Here is a 17,639-nt window from a genome sequence, read left to right as displayed (position 1 = left end):
TTTTGTAAAGTATACTGAATTTCTCAAATAATGAACTGCTTGCAGTTCCTCATGTGTATCGTGTTTCCACCTCTGCATTTGCTATTTCTATTGCCCTGAAAATGTTTACACTAGTGCCCTTTTTTGGCTTATCATTTGAATACTTACTTAGATTTCAGGTATCAGTACCTCTCTGAAACCTTTCATGACATATCCCATCTCAATGACACTGGCTGTTGGTATCACTGGGTACCCACTGTATCATGTTCCAGATTCTCCCACATATTTATAGTACTGATTTCGTTATAGATTTTTCTCCCTACCACTGGATTAGATGAAAAACTTTCTTGACTGGACCTTTATTTTCTAAATACTTTCTCACTCTTTTTGTCTAATTGTTGTGGCTGTTCTATTTTTTAGGAGAGTTCTTCAGCTTATTATCTAATCCTTTCCTGCTTCCTGAATAATTTCTCTCCCTTTTTAAAAAATAGAATCTCTTCTTTTACGTAAGTTGTATTTTCTCTTTTCTTTTTAAAGATACCACAGTTTACAGATACTTCTATTTCTATTCCACCCATATTCCTGCCCTGAGAAGTACTTGGTACCTCTAAATCCTGAGCCTTTTCCAGATTCTGTGGAGGGAATTGGCTTGCCCTTGTTGGCTTACCTCTCTTCAGCCTTCAGCATTCTCTAATCCACTAAATCATTTAGTAATTGACCACCTTCTTTTGTAGTTTCCCAAATACTGATTTCATTTATCTTCTCCTTTCTCACTCTCTTGATCTTTGTGGATTTATATCTTTACTCTTTTACTATAATCTTAGTGGAATTTCCAGAGGAGTGTACAACTGGAGGTGTCACAGACATAACTGAAGTGTCTACTTAATGTAAGTCTTAATTTCTTCAATCAAAAAATGTGCAATATACCACCTACCATGGTAGCTACTATCACCATTATTTTTATTTTAACTTTTATAATTATGAAGACCTCATTTTATTTACTTATGTATTTATCACAGAAGTAATTACATATCAAATCTTAAACAAATATTAATTTTAAAAGAATTAATTTTTAGTGTGTATTAACGCAATAACCATTTACTCAAATACATGAAAAGAACAGTCAAAGTAGATCTTCAATGATTTCTTTCAGAGTATTTATCATGGTTTATAATTACATAATCATAATTATTTCACTAATGTCTATTTACCTAATAAACCAAGCCTTATGAGGACAGGAATCATGTCTGTTTTGTCTACTTGTGATTACCCAGCATCAGCCCAATGCCTGGCATGCAGTGAATGTTCAGTAAATATGTATTTGATAATTAAATGAAAGAATAATACTTATGCAATTTAATCTGTTCCAAAACTCAGAAAAAGAGCTTCCCAATTTTTTTTATAAAGCAGTCAAATGCTAACACCAAAATCTGACAAAGAAAATACTAAGAAAGGAAACTATAGATCTATCTCATGAATATTGATACTAAAATCCTAAAATATATGTATTGGCAAAGAGAATCCATCAGGACACTAATATAATAACAGAAGTCAATTAAGGTACATTTTAGGAATGTATGAATTGGTTCAGTAAATAGGAAATCCATAAATTTAACTAACCACATTAACAGGTCAAAGTTATCATGAGGGGCTGCTGGAACATGGGATGAGGTAGGAGAGCCACATGTCAGACTGTCCAAAGGAAGTTACTATATACTTCTTTCCAAACAGATGACTTAGATAAGTTTTTGTTGCTGCACAGTATTTTTTCATTTATGTAGTATTATTTTGGCCATACTTAATCTACAAAACAAATTGATGCTCCCAAATAAAAGAAAGCTGTTCATTTAATGTAACACAGAAAAAATCCTACCATAAGTTGTTTAGGGGAAAGAAAAGCTGATAACAAAGGAGAAGTATGTATATATATATACACAAAGTCTTAAGAACATATACTATGATTTAAACAATGGTCATCATCTGTATAATGCTTATCAATATCTGATGTTTTTCTTGTTTATTTGATTATGCTCCCACCACTAGATTATTAGCTTCATGAATACAGGAATTTATCCTTTTCCATGCTGTACCCCAGTGCCCAGAACAGTGCCTGGTACACAGTAAGGTTTCAATACACATTCATGTATTGAATGAATCAATCCATATTCCAAATCACTTCACTTCTCTACTTAAACCCTTAGCGGCTTCTCGTTGCCCCCCAGAATACAACACACACTCCCTGCCATGGCCCTGTGAAATCTGACCCCTGCTTGCTTCCTCCACCTCACCTGATCCTCCCTCCTCTGGCTTACTACTACGGTCCAGCTACCCTGGTCTTTCCATTCAAGCTCTTTGCTCTTTTCAGGCCTTTGCACTTGCTGTTATTTCTGACTGAAACGCTCGCTCTCCTGTTTTGCCCTTGGCTTAGCTCCCTCTCTTCTTTTAGTGAAATCTCAAGTTATTCCCTCAGATAAACCTCCTCTGATCACCCCACCTAAAGTAGGTATTTTCTTTAAATCACTCATTACAACATACAGCTATTTTGTCAATTTACTTTTGTGTGTGTGTGTGTCCATCTTTCCCAGCAGAATGTAAGGTCCATAGAGGCAAATACTCTTTGTCTTGCTCACAAAGCCCTTCAGTACCCAGCAGAGCTCCTAGTACCACAGTACTCAACGCTCTACCAAGTTATCTTTGGGTAGGTCAAGTACAGGTAATTCCTGTTTCATTCTTTTTACAGCTTTATGTATTATCTGAAATTTTACGTAAGCATAAATATAATCTGGGGAAGTAAAGCTATTTTCATTTTGGAAAAAAAGATCTTCCATGGCCCTACGTAGTAGCAAGTTAGTTTTTAAAATGAACACAAAGTAAATGAATGGAAATAACATTTCCCATAAGCCAAAACAGTAAGAGACCCATAAGATAAAGCTTCTCTATTAAAAAATACTACAGAATGAGAAATGTATGATTTTTATAACAATTTTTAAGTTCTTAAAAATTTTTAAACTTTAAATTTTTAAAATTTCTTAAAGTAAAAAAAGTCTACCACGTACAAAAGTTTAAATGTTTTCTAATGTCAAGATAATCACCCACAGAAAGAATAAAAACCAACATACCCTTGCTATTATTTGAAGTGCAAAAGTCCATTTGGAATCACTGCTTTACAATTCAAAAGACTTCCTAAAATACTGTACACACACAGAAGTCTACACACACAGAAGAGTTGTAAAGAGTGATGCCATCTCTCTGGCAGTTCGGCAAGGGTTTCTCCACTCCACCCTCGCAGAATCCCATGAGTCAGGCAAAGGCGCTCCGTAAACCCTTAAGTACATAAAACCGTTTGTTCACCACCTACCTCGGCGGCCCCACCAAAGCTTCACTCCCTAAAGCCCCCTGAAGGTGGGACACCCAGTCCGTCCCTTCTCCCAGTCTCCTCGTCACCCAGTTCTCTGGCAGGCAGCTCAGCGGCCAGGTGGGAGGCCCCAGACGCAGGTGTCTCCAGGAGCCCCTGGCTGGGTGGGGGTTAGAGCCGGCCCCTCCTCCTCACCTCATGGTGTGTGGCGGAGGGGGCTGTCCCTCTGCCCAGCTGGCCCCTCCGGCCCCCTCCCGCCAGCGAAAGCCAGTGTGGCGGGGGCGGCGCGGGTTGTGCCTTTAAAAGTCAACGAGGGCGGGTGGTGAACCGCGAGCCGCGCACACGCGCACAGCCAGGTAGCCTGGCTGTGCGCCGGGTCGGGGAGCCGCAGTCTGGTCCGAGGGCTGGACAAGCAGAGTGTCCTCAGTTCCCTGTTTCTGACGTCTCCCAGTACTCCTAGGTGGACAGTTTTATTGTTATTTTACAACGATCGCTCCAAGCTTCAATTCCCTCGAAGGTCTTGCCTGCAGGTTATTCAGTAACCATTCTGGATTGCAAATCCTAGACCTAAACCGAAATCCACGTCTTTTCACCACAGTGACCCCAAGTTATTCTAACTCACCGCTGCTATAAAGCTTTCCCATTATTGTCTAGTAAATTCGCTGATTATAGTTTCATGGGGCTTTGCTGTGTAATTTACAAAAATAAAAGGTCTACTGAATATGGTTTTGGATACTCCATATATGCCCAGGAGATGCTGATACCAGCACCCAGGGTTGGGATGGGGTGCTTGTCCCTCCCACTAAGCCACACAGCCTTAACAAAACTCATGAAAAATAAAGTTGGAGTGTGTGTGTGCGTATGTGCGTGTGTGCATGTGTGTGTGTGTGTGTGTGTGTGTGTGTTTGTGTGTGTGTGTGTGTGTGGTGTTTGGCCTGATCTAAGGACGTCTTTCCTTTTGGCTTATGTTTTAACCAAGTAATCTAAGACATCCATACGCATTTCCTGGACCGTATCTGCACTTGCTAGCGGAAAACTAATCAGGAGCTCCTAGAGAATCATTGCCGCTATGGTATTGTACAAATAGAAAACATACAGGAAAACCTTAACTCACAAAGGAAATTACTTAAATTCATAAAGAATCACGTAGATTAATTACTATTTAAAATAGCAAAATCACTTTGCATATTTAACATATGCAATGGGAGAGCAACTGCCTTCTTTTTAAAAACTTTAAAAAATTATTTCCATTGCTGGGGGAAAATTGGCTGCGGGTGGTAGTGGTGTGATGAATTGGGAGATTGGGATTGACATGTATACACTAATATGTATAAAATGGATAACTAATAAGAACCTGCTGTATAAAAACATAAAGAAAATTCAAAAGTAAAAAAAAAATTATTTCCATTGCTAAAAATCCCTTTGTACTATGATTTTTTCATTTAACTGTGGCTTACTTTTAGACTTAATATTCAATTTTTGAAGATTGTTTTAACATTTTCAAAATCCATTTCTACTATAAAAAAGATTTCTATATATCAGACAGATGCTTATAATCTTATATCATATTTTGTTTTCTTTCTTGCTATGCTGTGTAAAAAGTCAACAGATTCTTTGGAGAACATACTTTCCATATTCAAGATTATGCACTTTTTATTAGAATCACTTCGAAGTTTATATGGTGCCATTTTCAGACATCTGTATAAAGGAACCGGCCTTTGTTCTGGCTCATCAAACCACGTTTACTAATTTGTGCTTCAGCATCAAACTATCAGCCTGCAATGAAATGGCTGCATTAAACACATTACTGTATTTATACACTACAAAGATACTGTTAAGTAGTTTTGTCCTTCTTACAAGAAAATCCTAAGACTAAATTTCTCTCAGGGTCAATTACATTTTAAGACCTGCTTTAGATTATTTTGATTATCACATATAACAAAAGGGAAAGTGACATCTAATCCATACCATAACAATGATTTTTTTTTAATCACCACCACCCCTAGATATATCCCATCACAAATGCCCTGGGCAGAGAATAGGCCTATTTACTAAAGGTGGCTCATAGAGAAGTGGAGGATAACCACAGGGTGAAGCAGGTGCTTCAACTGGTCAAAACAGGCCTCAGGAGTTGGGGTCTTGAATATTTAATGAGGGAGCAGGTGTACCCAAAGGTTCTAAACAGGGTCTATTTCACCGTACCAAGGAGGGCAGAGTCTTTAACATAGAATATTACCAAGGGATTTAGTTATCCAATTAAGTGTTACTAAATTCTTAAGAAAAAACAGAAAGTATGCCCCAGACACTTCTTAGAAAATTCATAAATAAAAAGAGGCCAAATTTAAAAACAAAAGGCCAATTGAGTTAAACAATAAAAACCAAAAGCTAGTTCTTTTTTTAAAAAAAAAGATTTTTTTTAATGTGGACCATTTCTTTAAAAAAAACTTTACTGAATTTGTTACAATATTGCTTCTGTTTTATGGTTTTTGTCCCCCCACCCCCGCCAGCCATGAGGCATGTGGGATCTTAGCTCCCCCACCAGGGATTGAACCCACACCCCCTGCATTGGAAGGTGAAACCCTAACCACTGGACCACCAGGGAAGTCCCCAAACTGGTTCTTTTGGAATAAGTAACCTTTAGCAAATATAATCAATAAAGAGAAAAAATTAAATATCAACAAAAGAAGGCTAACCACAAATACAGGGAAAAATTTCGAAAATAATAAATTATCACACACTATACCAATAAATTTGAAAATTATAAAAATATAATTTACTAACATTGGTCTAAGTGGAAGAAACATCTGAATAAACCAATTATGATGAAAAAACTGAAAGAGTAGTCGCAGTCCTACTCCTCTCAAAAGACCAGTTCCAGAGTTTTATTGTCAAGGTTCACTTTTCACTTATCAGATTATCAAAAATCCATGAGTTTGGCAATGCAGTCTGTTGGGGAAACTGTGGGAAACAAAGGAAAAGAAAAGCAAAAGACCAGGAGAAAATATTTACTATGAAGGTTATAAAAGATTTATTTATACATTAAGACAAACAGATCAATAGAACATAAAAATGGAAATTCACAGTTTAGGAGTTATGAATAAGTCAATAAACACATTTCAAAACACCTCCAATTTACAGACTTAAAAAAGCCAAATAAACCCAAGCAAGATAAATATAGATACAGTGAAACAGCAGAAAGCTAAAAACAAAGGGAAAAATATTAAAGCAGCCAGAGACAAGGAACTGAAAGACTGACAGGTGACTTTTCAATAGCAATAATGGAAACCAAAAGACAGAGGAATGAGATCTTCAAATTGCTACAAGAAAATAATTGCCAACCTAAACTGCTATATTTAGCAAAAACATCTTCCTTAAGTGATGGTGAAACAAAGACATTTTCAGGTAAACACAAACTAAGAAAGTTCATCTATTCTAAAGGATAGACTTTAAGCAGAAGGAAAATGGCCCTAGGTGGATGGTCTAAAAGATAAAACAATCAATGAATAATAGAGAAAGTAGCAAAAATGTGGGAAATATAAAAAAGGACTGACTGCAAGACACAATAACAATTCTAAACAGGTCTCCTTCTGTCTTATAAGAATATTAAAAAAAAATTAAACTACATAATAATAACATGTTAAGTCATGAGGGGCTGAATAAAATTAAACTACTAAGGTTCTTGTATTATCTAAGAGGAAGGTAAAGATATTGGTTATTTTATTTTTATTATTAAAAAAATTTTTTTTTTTGCGGTACACGGGCCTCTCACCACCGTGGCCTCTACTGTTGCCCTCTACGCGCAGGCCCAGCGGCCATGGCCCACGGGCCCAGCCGCTCTGCGGCACGTGGGATCCTCCCGGACCGGCGCACGGACCCGCGTCCCCTACATCAGCAGGCGGACCCCCAACCCCTGCGCCACCATGGAAGCCCTACTGGTTATTTTTAGATTTTGAAAAGTCAAGGATGCATGATATTTCTAGGATAACTATAAAAAGAGAAAAAAGTATAAAACTTCTGAAATAATATATGGGGAAAATGAAATAAGATATTAAATAGCTATTTTAAAAAAAATAACAAAAAAGGAGAAAAAAGAAATATAAAACAGCCAGGACAAATAGAAAGCAAAAATAAGAGCAACTGCAGCAAATGTAAATAGGCTATATATCCCAGCTAAAAATGTTTGAAAATTGCATTAAAATTCCAACTGATGCTCTTTAAAATGAGCATATCTAAAGCATACACATGCATACAAATCTATAGCTATCTCAAAAATAGTTTAATAAATGAAAAAACAAAAAATAAACACAAAAAGAAATATATGATAAGACTTCCCTGGTAGCTCAGTGCTTAAGAATCTACCTGCCAATGCAGGGGATACAGGTTCAAGCCTTGGTCTGGGAAGATCCCACATGCTGCGGAGCAACTAAGCCCATGTGCCACAACTACTGAGTCTGCAAGCCAAACTACTGAGCCCACATGCCACAACTACTGAAGCCTGAGAGCCTAGAGCCTGTGCTCCGCAACAAGAGAAGCCACCGCAATGAGAAGCCTGCACACCACAACGAAGAGTAGTCCCATCTCACCGCAACTAGAAACAGCCCGCACACAGCAACAAAGACCCAACGCAGCTGAGTATAAAATATAAACAAATAAATTAATAAAAAAAGAATTAAAAAATAAAAACAAATACATGATAGAGATAATCACAAAGCTAAAAAAGGATTCACTGAAAAGACTAATAAGATAGATGATAAACTACAGGCAAGATGAATTAATAGAAAAGGAGGAGGGGAGTTGGGAACAGAAGTATGCAGTATCAGAAATGAAAAAAGGAGACATAATTACACATTCTTCACACATTAAAAATAGGAAGAGGGCACTTTTAACAACCCTGTACCAATAAATATTACAAATTTAGACAAAATGGACAGAGTCCTAGAAAAAATCTAATTTACCAAAACTGACATAATTTTCTTTAAGAATCTAAGTAATCCTGCTACTATTAAAAAAATTAAATCACTAGTCAAGAATCTGCCACCACCAAAACTTCAAACCCAAGTGGATTCAATGGTAATTTCTACCACAACTGGTTATCCATATGTGAAAAAAGTTAAAATTACAGCTATACTCCAAACTACCCACAAATAACAATTCTAAATATACAGACATGAAATAAAAATGTTTAAAATTAAGAATTACTAGCACCACAAAGAGAAAAAGAATTTGCAACCTACTTAACTATCAAAAGATTAGTACCTAGAGTATGTAAAGAAGTCCCAAAGTTCAACAACCCAATAAAAAACAGAAAAATGGACAAAGGATATGAACAGTTAGTACAAAAAAAGAGGGGGGAAAGACCTTTAAGCATATATAAAGATGCTCAAACGGTCCAAGAAAATGTAAATTCAAATAAACTGATACCACTTTTCACTGATCACACTATCAAAACCTATAAATTTATAAGCATATTCCATGAGGCGAGGTTTTAGGAAAAATAGTCACTTAGGTATACTGCAGGTAAGAGTGCAAAATCCAAGGAAAAGCAATTTGGCAATATTTACCAAAATTTCAAAAGCATTTACATATTGACCCAACAATCAGTTTTGGAAATTAACTATAGAAATCTCACATACAAAATGACAACTCTACAAAGTTACTCCATGCACCACTGTTTTGTTTTTTTTTAATAGCAAAAGATTAGAAAAATATCAAATACTCTATCTACTACAGATTAGGTAAAACTGGTACAGCCACAAAGTAGAAAACTGCTTTTCCTACTCTATAGAATGAGTATGCTTCGTCTATACTTATTTGTGAAGACTTCTAGAATATACTGAAAAGTGGAGGAAAATAAGGAGCATAATAGCAGAAATTAGAGTAAGAAGGAGGAATATAAAAAAATACACTGGGGGAATGAGCTGGACAGGTACAGGGAAGAAAGACTAAAACATGCCTTTACATGTTTTTAAATTGTTTAAATAAATGATCCTAGTAACTTTTTTAGCAACAGGAAGAGTTCATCAACTAGTATATATAACATATTTCATTTTAATTCGTAGATATTAGTAAGAAAAAACAAGCAGCCTGTAGAAAACAGACCCTGAGTTTCTTTTAAGTAATCAGAGAAATGCAGTTTAAAACCACAGTAATATATCATTTCACTTCTACCAGACCAGCAAAGATTTTAAAAGTTGGACAATGCCATACGTAGAGAGAATGGAGAGCAAAGGGAGGTTTCATTCACAACTGGTGGAGTATAAATCAGAATCACCATCTGGGAAAAGTTAGATATTATCTAATGAAATTGAACATGCAAATATCCTCCCAATGGATCTAGCATTTCCACTACAAATATGCCCGATCAACAGTACTGTGTATATGCACTTGGAGATGACTGAGAACATTTATGGCTCCGCTAATTATAATAGCCCAAATGTTGGAAATAACCAATATGTTCATAAAGAATAAAATGGATAAACGTATAATATATTCTTAGAGTAGATTATTATACTTCAACAAAAACGAATGAATCACAGGAGTGGTTCCCAAAGTGGTGATGATAATGTAAGTGAGTTTTTGGTATTATATATTGAAATGTGCCATCATTTGGGAAATCTACATAATTCAGTGAACTAGTATCTTCCTCATGACCAATGCATGGGTGAAAGATCCCTTTAAAGTGCAAGCTACCAGACAAACATGTCACAAAGAAAGAAAACTACAGGCCAATATCACTGATGAATATAGATGTAAAAATCCTCAACAAAATACTAGCAAACAGAATCCAACAGCACATTAAAAGGATCATACACCATGATCAACTGGGGTTTATCCCAGGAATGCAAGGATTCTTCAATATACAAAAAGCAATCAATGTGATACACCATATTAACAAATTGAAGGAGAAAAAGCATATGACCATCTCAATAGATGCAGAAAAAGCTTCTGAAAAAATTCAACACACATTTATGATAAAAACCCTCCAGAAAGTAGGCACAGAGAGAACTTACCTCAACATAATAACGGCCATATATGACAAACCCACAGACAGCATCGTTCTCAATGGTGAAAAACTGAAACCATTTCCTCTAAGATCAGTAACAAATCAAGGTTGCCCACTCTCACCACTATTATTCAACACAGTTTTGGAAGTTTTAGCCACAGCAATCAGAGAAGAAGAAGAAATAAAAGGAATCCAAACCAGAAAAGTAGAAGCAAAGCTGTCACTGTCTGCTGATGACATAATACTACAGAAAATCCTAAATACTTTACCAGAAAACTACTAGAGCTAATCAGTGAATTTGGTAATGTAGCAGGATACAAAATTTATGCACGGAAATCTCTTGCATTCCTATAAACTAATGATAAAAAATCTGAAAGAGAAATTAAGGAAACACTCACATTTACCACTGCAACAAAAAGAATAAAATACCTAGGAATAAACCTACCTAAGGACACAAAAGACCTGTATGCAGAAAACTATAAGACACTGATGAAAGAAATTAAAGATGATACCAACAGATGGAGAGATATACCATGTTCGTGGATTGGGAGAATTAACATTGTGAAAGTGACTCTACTACCCAAAGCAATCTACAGATTCAATGCAATCCTTATCAAACTACCAATGGCATTCTTCACAGAACTAGAACAAAAAATTTCACAATTTGTATGGAAACACAAAAGACCCCGAAGAGCCAAAGCAATCTTGAGAAAGAAAAACGGAGCTCAAGGAATCAGGCTCCGTGACTTCAGACTATACTACAAAGCTACAGTAATCAAGACAGTATGGTACTGGCACAAAAACAGAAATATAGATCAATGGAACAGGACAGAAAACCAAGAGATAAACCCACACACATATGGTCACCTTATTTTTGATAAAGGAGGCAAGAATATACAATGGAGAAAAGACAGCCTCTTCAATAAGTGGTGCTGGGAAAAACTGGACAGCTACATGTAAAAGAAGGAAATTAGAACACTCCCTAACACCATAAACAAAAATAAACTCAAAATGGATTAAAGACCTAAATGTAAGGTCATACACTATAAAACTCTTAGAGGAAAACATAGGCAGAACACTCTATGACATACATCACAGCAAGATCCTTTTTGACCCACCTCCTAGAGTAATGGAAATAAAAACAAAAATAAACAAATGGGACCTGATGAAACTTAAAAGCTTTTACACAGCAAAGGAAAACACAAACAAGATGAAAAGACAACCCTCAGAATGGGAGAAAATATTTGCAAATGAAGCAACTGACAAAGGATTAATCTCCAAATTTACAAGCAGCTCAGTATCAAAAAAACAAACAACCCAATCCAAAAGTGGACAGAAGACCTAAATAGACATTTCTCCAAAGAAGATATACAGATTGCCAACAAACACATGTAAGGATGCTCAACATCATTAATCATTAGAGAAATACAAATCAAAACTACAGTAAGGTATCACCTCACACCAGTCAGAATGGCCATCATCAAAGAATCTACAAACAATAAATGCTGGAGAGGGTGTGGAGAAAAGGGAACCCTCTTGCACTGTTGGTGGGACTGTAAATTGATACAGCCACTATGGAGAACAGTATGGAGGTTCCTTAAAAAGCTAAAAATAAAACTACCATACGACCCAGCAATCCCACTACTGGGCATATACCTGAGAAAACCATAATTCAAAAAGAGTCATGTACCACAATGTTCACTGCAGCTCTGTTTACAATAGCCAGGACATGGAAGCAACCTAAGTGTCCACTGACAGATGAATGGATAAAGAAGTGGCACATATATACAATGGAATATTACTCAGCCACAGAAGGAAACAAAACTGAGTTATTTGTAGTGAGGTGGATGGACCTAGAGTCTGTCATACAGAGTGAAGTAAGTCAGAAAGAGAAAAACAAATACTGTACAATAACACATATATATGGAGTTTTTTTTAAAAAAAGTTCTGAAGAACCTAGGGGCAAGACAGGAATAAAGATGCAGAGGTAGAGAATGGACTTGAGGACACGGGGAGGGGGAAGGGTAAGCTGGGATGAAGTGAGAGAGTGGCATGGACTTATATATACTACCAAATGTAACATAGATAGCTAGTGGGAAGCAGCTGCATAGCACAGGGAGATCAGCTCGGTGCTTTGTGACCACCTAGAGGGGTGAGATAGGGAGTGTGGGAGGGAGATGCAAGAGGGAGGAGATATGGGGATATATGTATATGTATAGCTGGTTCACTCTGTTATAAAGAAGAAACTAACACACCATTATAAAGCAATTATACTCCAATAAAGATGTTAAAAAAATGCAAGCTAGACCAATAGGTTTTAATATCGCATAGTTTGAGTTCATTGATTCCAAACTCTATATTTCAGCTAACCGTTAAGAAACTATTAGGTTTTGATGAGTATTAAAGAAAAAGATAACTATTTAAAAGAATATTAAAATATTCCTCCCTCTTCTAAACATACAGCTTAGTGAGGCCGGATTTTTTCATATACTTCAACTAAAACAGTATATTGCAACTAACTGAATGCAGAAGCAAACATGAGACTCCAGTCATTAAATATATTTGCGAAAACATAAAACAAAAACACTCTTGCCACTAACTTATTTTGGGTGTTGGAACATAGTTATTTTTCATTAAAAATGTTGTTTAAGATGTAGTAGGTTTACTATTATTAGTAGTAGTATTTTTTAGAGGTATACAAATCTATAAGCAATAAACCATATGCTTAATGGTATATGTAAATATACCAACATCTACGTTTAAAATTGGTTGGTTTTAATATCTAATATGATATAATCCACATAAGCAAAGGATCTTTGTGGTCCTCAATACTTCCTAGAACTGTGAAGGAGTCCTCAAGTTTCTGAATTGAGCTATAGGTACATGCTTCAACAGGGATGGATCTCAGAAACATAACGTTTAACGAAAGTAATTCACAGAGTACACAATATGATTCTACTTAAAGTTCAAAAACAGGTGAAAGTAAACAATATGTTGGTTAAGGATACATATATGGTTGATAAAACTGTAAAGAAAAGCAAAGGGATAATTAACACAAAATTCAGGATGACCATGGTGATGGGGGCAGAGAATCCTTTGTTTCTGGAGAAAGGCACACACCAAAGGCTTCTAAGGTACTTGTGATGGTCTATTAAGCAGAGTACACAGATACAGTTTTTTGTTTTTGTTTTTTAAAACAGTATATACAAATGGTATATTTCACAACAAAAATTTTAACAGAAGAAACAAGGAGACATACCTATCCTCTTAGAAGGAAAAACTCAAAAGAATGTCTCTTTTCAAATTAATCTATAAATTCAATGCAATCACAAACAATATCTATCCCAACAAGATTTTCTATAGAACTTGAAAAGATGATTTTAAATTTCATCTGGAAGAAAAATGCAAAAGAAGAGCCCAAAACTTTTTTCAAAAGAAAGTACCAAACTATGTTATAAAGCTACAATAATTAAAACAGTGTGGTAGTAGATAAATGAGTCAAAGAAAAGAAGAAAATTCAGAACTCAATTAAAAAAAAAAATCAGCAAAGTATATGACCTGGCCAAAAATGCTTAATTTTCCTACTACCCAAGGAAGATAAACATTTAAATGAGATGTTATTTCAACTATTAGAAAATTAGTAAAATATTACCATCCGGTGCTGGCTAGTGGGGAGATAAAACACATCTTTTGAGAAAGTGAATATAAAAAGGTACAATCATTTGAGGGTAATTTAATACCATTATTATCCATCATTCTCAGAAGCAATCAAGTCTACGATTCATAGAAATACTATGATGAGCACATGAAACACTGCTTATAATGGCAAAAAAATCACTGCAGCATTTTAGTTATAAGGGAAAACTTGAAAATAATTTAAACGTCCATCAGTAGAGGAATGAAAGACTCATTTGACAAATAGATGCCATATCTATTTAATTACACTAAGTAGATATATCACACTGCATTTATTTAACAAACACTACGTCTCAGTTAAGTTTTTAGACACTTTGCAGATTTTAATTCATTTAAGCAACTATGTCTGGATTACAGGAGATGCTCCTGATACAGCTCTTTTTAAAAAAGAACTGGTTACACTTGGACAAATGTCCTGAAAACACAAAATTTCAAACACTGTTCTTTGTCTTCCTTAAAATAGTTGTGAACACTGTGTCACTTTTAATATTTCTCCAGTATGAGTTATTTACTGTTGTACTGAGTATACTGTATAGAGCTATCCGGTTCTAGAAGGCAGTTTTTCAACAGAAAAGTATTTTTACACTATTAAGGAATAGCAGCTTTGTTATAAACCTCCTGAGTAGGCTTACTACCAATCTCATAGCCTATAATATTAAATATATCCAAACCCCTTTCCCCTTCTAATGCTTTTTCAGGGGAACACCGTGGGCCCTTGGATCACCAACGTTACTGCAATAACACCGTATGCTTGCACAGCACTTAACGTCTGGAATATATTTTCAAAAACCTTACTGTTCTAATTTTACCTTACAGGGAGAATAAAGGGTAAAAGAGGTGTATTTAAATATATGGATTTCAAATAGACAAGTGGTGATTAAGAGAAACTTGAGGATTTTCAAAGGATCTTCCCCCCAATTTTGAGGTTAATGTGCCACGTTCTCCCACAAATGCTGCTTGATGCCACCTTCAGACCAACTGCTGGGTTGAATGGACCAACCTACGACGACGCGCTACTTCGGTTTTCAGCTAAATGACCCTCCCTGGGGAAAGACCTCTTCTATGCCTACTTTAAAAAAGAAAAGGTCACACACGGCCAATGAAGTCTATGCAGAAGGAAAGCGGAGGTGCAGACTTCACCAAGAATCCTTAGAAAAGTACTTCACTGCCAGTCCCAACCCAAGGAGCAAAGAAAGCTTCAGCTGGCTACTTCTTACAACGTCCACGAGGATGCAGCGGTCCTCTCACAGGCAACTCAAAGGAAGTGCTGAACCACCCTACACTTTCCACCTCCGAAAGGGGAAACAGGAATTCTGACGCCTTACACACCTGGAAGACGCTGACTGACTAGAAACAGGTGAAGATCGGTGTGTTAGCAGCTGAAAGCGGCCACAGGTGGAGTCAGAGCCGAAGCAGCAAAGCAAAAGCGATTCTGAAAACCTCCGACCCCCGCCCCTCCCACCCAGAGCAGCGCTACCAGGCAAGAACGCGTGAGTCAACTCAGCATCCATGAGAAGCATGCAAAGTCGACTGGAACTCAATTTTTCATTAAAAAATAAAATGACAACAACGAACCCCGCACAGCCCGAGCGGCCACGCCGGGCACTCGGCCCCGGAGGACGGGCTCCTCTCGCCTGCCCTCTGGGTGGGCGTTCACGAGAGGCAGTCTCACCTGTCCTGTGCGCCGCCGCCGCCCCCGCGGACCGAAGATCAGCGTTCAGTTTCCTCCCCATGCTAAAATGCTGTCCGCGCCTCCACACGCGCTTCCTCCCCTCAGGCCCTCGAGGCCAAGCGTGACAGATCCCGTCGGACCCTGCCAACCAGCCGCGCCCGGGCCAACTCCCCGGGCCGGGGAGCCTTCGGGCCGCCCCTTGCAGGGACTCCCCTCCTCCCGGTTCCACAGGGCCCGCGTTCGCACAGGCTCGTCAGCAGCGCGCGGGACCCTCCACGTCGCAAACAGTCCTTCCTCTCCGCCCTTGTGCCAAGAACGCCGCCCGGGCGTCGCGGGGCGGCTCCGAGGCGCCGGCGGGAGTGACGCGGGACCGGAGTCCAGGCTCGGAGCCTGCAGACCTCGCCGCGCTCGTCAGCCAAACGCTGCTCCTGCCCCAGAGGGTCATAGGAAGGCACGAACGCTGAAACTCCCCACCACCTGAGGTAACAAGTCGACTTTCTCAGTGACTGACGCTGGAACCCGGAAGTAAAACCCCACGCCCACAGGAAGCGGAGATGGGGGGAGAGAAAGTGAAAACTGAACTGTGGCGTCCCTAGGAGGCAGGAGCCAATCGCTGGGGAGAAGCCGACGCGCAGGCGCGAGCTGCGGCCGTCGTCCACGCGGCGCTCACCTCTCTCCTCTACGCAGGCGCGAGCCCGCGGCGCGGCCCGGGATTGGACAAAGGATTCTGGCGGGCGCGGTTGCCCGGCGGGCGGAGCGGGGCGTCTCGCGGGGCTGACGCGTTACCGGAAGCGGAAGGCGCGCAAGGGGAACCGCGGAGGCGCGGCCATCACGGCCTTGAATGTGTTTGCGGGCGTCTTTCGCCTCACCGTTGGGAGTATATACCTCCTTGAGTCTCCTGCTACAGCTGCCGCAGCGTTGCTTGTCTTGTCTTGCCCAAAAGCGACGTTTACGAAATCACGCCTTTGTAGTAATTTAATAAACGTTGATCCATGTAACATTTGTTTATGTGGTGGGTTCCCTAGGAAAACACCACTAGAAGTTTCTATTCCATGCAGAGTTAAGGGAATAGCATTACTATAGCAATGCTGTTACCACAAATAGCATTACTTATACCAATCAGAGATACTAGGTGATGCACTTAACCGTGAGCCAGACACTGGGCCACACTATGGGAATAGAATAATTTACTCATTCAGTAGCATCTTTTATTGTTTACTGTGGCCAGGTGCTGAATTAGGCACTAAGATTACAGTCATGAATAAGCCAGATAAGGACCTGCACAGAGTGGAGCTTATTCTGGAGGTGGATGACAAACAGTAACAAGTAACACCACCACCACCACCAGAACAGAACTTAATAATACTGCAGTGAAAACAAGCCAGAAATGCTGAGGATGGGGTTGGAGGCTGGAGGCCGGAGCAGAAGAGGCAGAGCTACAACGTCTCACTGAATAAGGGACATTTGAGGTCAAACCTCAGTGATAAAAACAGACCAAATTAGTTCTTGGAAGATGAGGAGGAAGAACTTTCCAAGCAGAAGACAAAGTAAGTACAAAAGTCCTAGACATGAAATTGTGTTCAAGAACTGCGGAAGGTTGGCTGTAGAAGCAGAGACTGAGGTACAGCCGATGTTTTCAAAGTACATAAAACCAGTATGTACAACTCCCTGGTTTATCACAAAGCAAATATTCATGAAACCACCACCCTGGTCAAGAAATAGAACATTGCCAAAAACCCAGAAGTTCCTTCTTGCGCCACCTATGGATCAATACCCACTCCCCTTACCTACCATCAAACCTAACAACGAATCTAACTTCCATGGTAATCTCTTCCTTTCCTTTCTTAGTAGGTTTGCTGCCTAAATATGCATCCCTAAACTTTATCATTTAGTTTTGCTTGTGGTTTGAACTTTATATAAACTGAATGGGTTTG

At 38.5% G+C, this 17,639-nt stretch overlaps 1 protein-coding gene across 3 annotated transcripts in view; it reads right to left on the bottom strand.

The window, feature by feature from the left end:
- The window catches only part of TASOR2 (transcription activation suppressor family member 2), a 66,977-nt gene extending 50,264 nt beyond the window's left edge, over positions 1 to 16,713 (bottom strand). Inside the window, exons 1-2 of one of the 3 annotated variants that reach the window (XM_027121541.1) lie at positions 15,706 to 16,713; positions 6,116 to 6,292 (exon numbers count right to left, since the gene is read on the bottom strand). In XM_027121541.1, coding sequence (XP_026977342.1) covers positions 6,116 to 6,138 — 23 coding nt within the window. In that variant the 5' untranslated portion in view covers positions 6,139 to 6,292; positions 15,706 to 16,713. The remainder of the gene's footprint in view (positions 1 to 6,115; positions 6,293 to 15,705) is intronic. The other 2 variants (XM_027121542.1, XM_027121544.1) reach the window with 2 other exon arrangements.
- Positions 16,714 to 17,639: the final 926 nt, after the last annotated feature.

The sequence above is a fragment of the Aethalodelphis obliquidens genome, unplaced genomic scaffold (genome assembly GCF_003676395.1).
Source record: "Aethalodelphis obliquidens isolate GAN/ISIS:26980383/991018 unplaced genomic scaffold, ASM367639v1 scaffold23, whole genome shotgun sequence".
NCBI lineage: Eukaryota > Metazoa > Chordata > Mammalia > Artiodactyla > Delphinidae > Aethalodelphis > Aethalodelphis obliquidens.
This window is presented reverse-complemented; position numbering and strand designations above follow the sequence as displayed.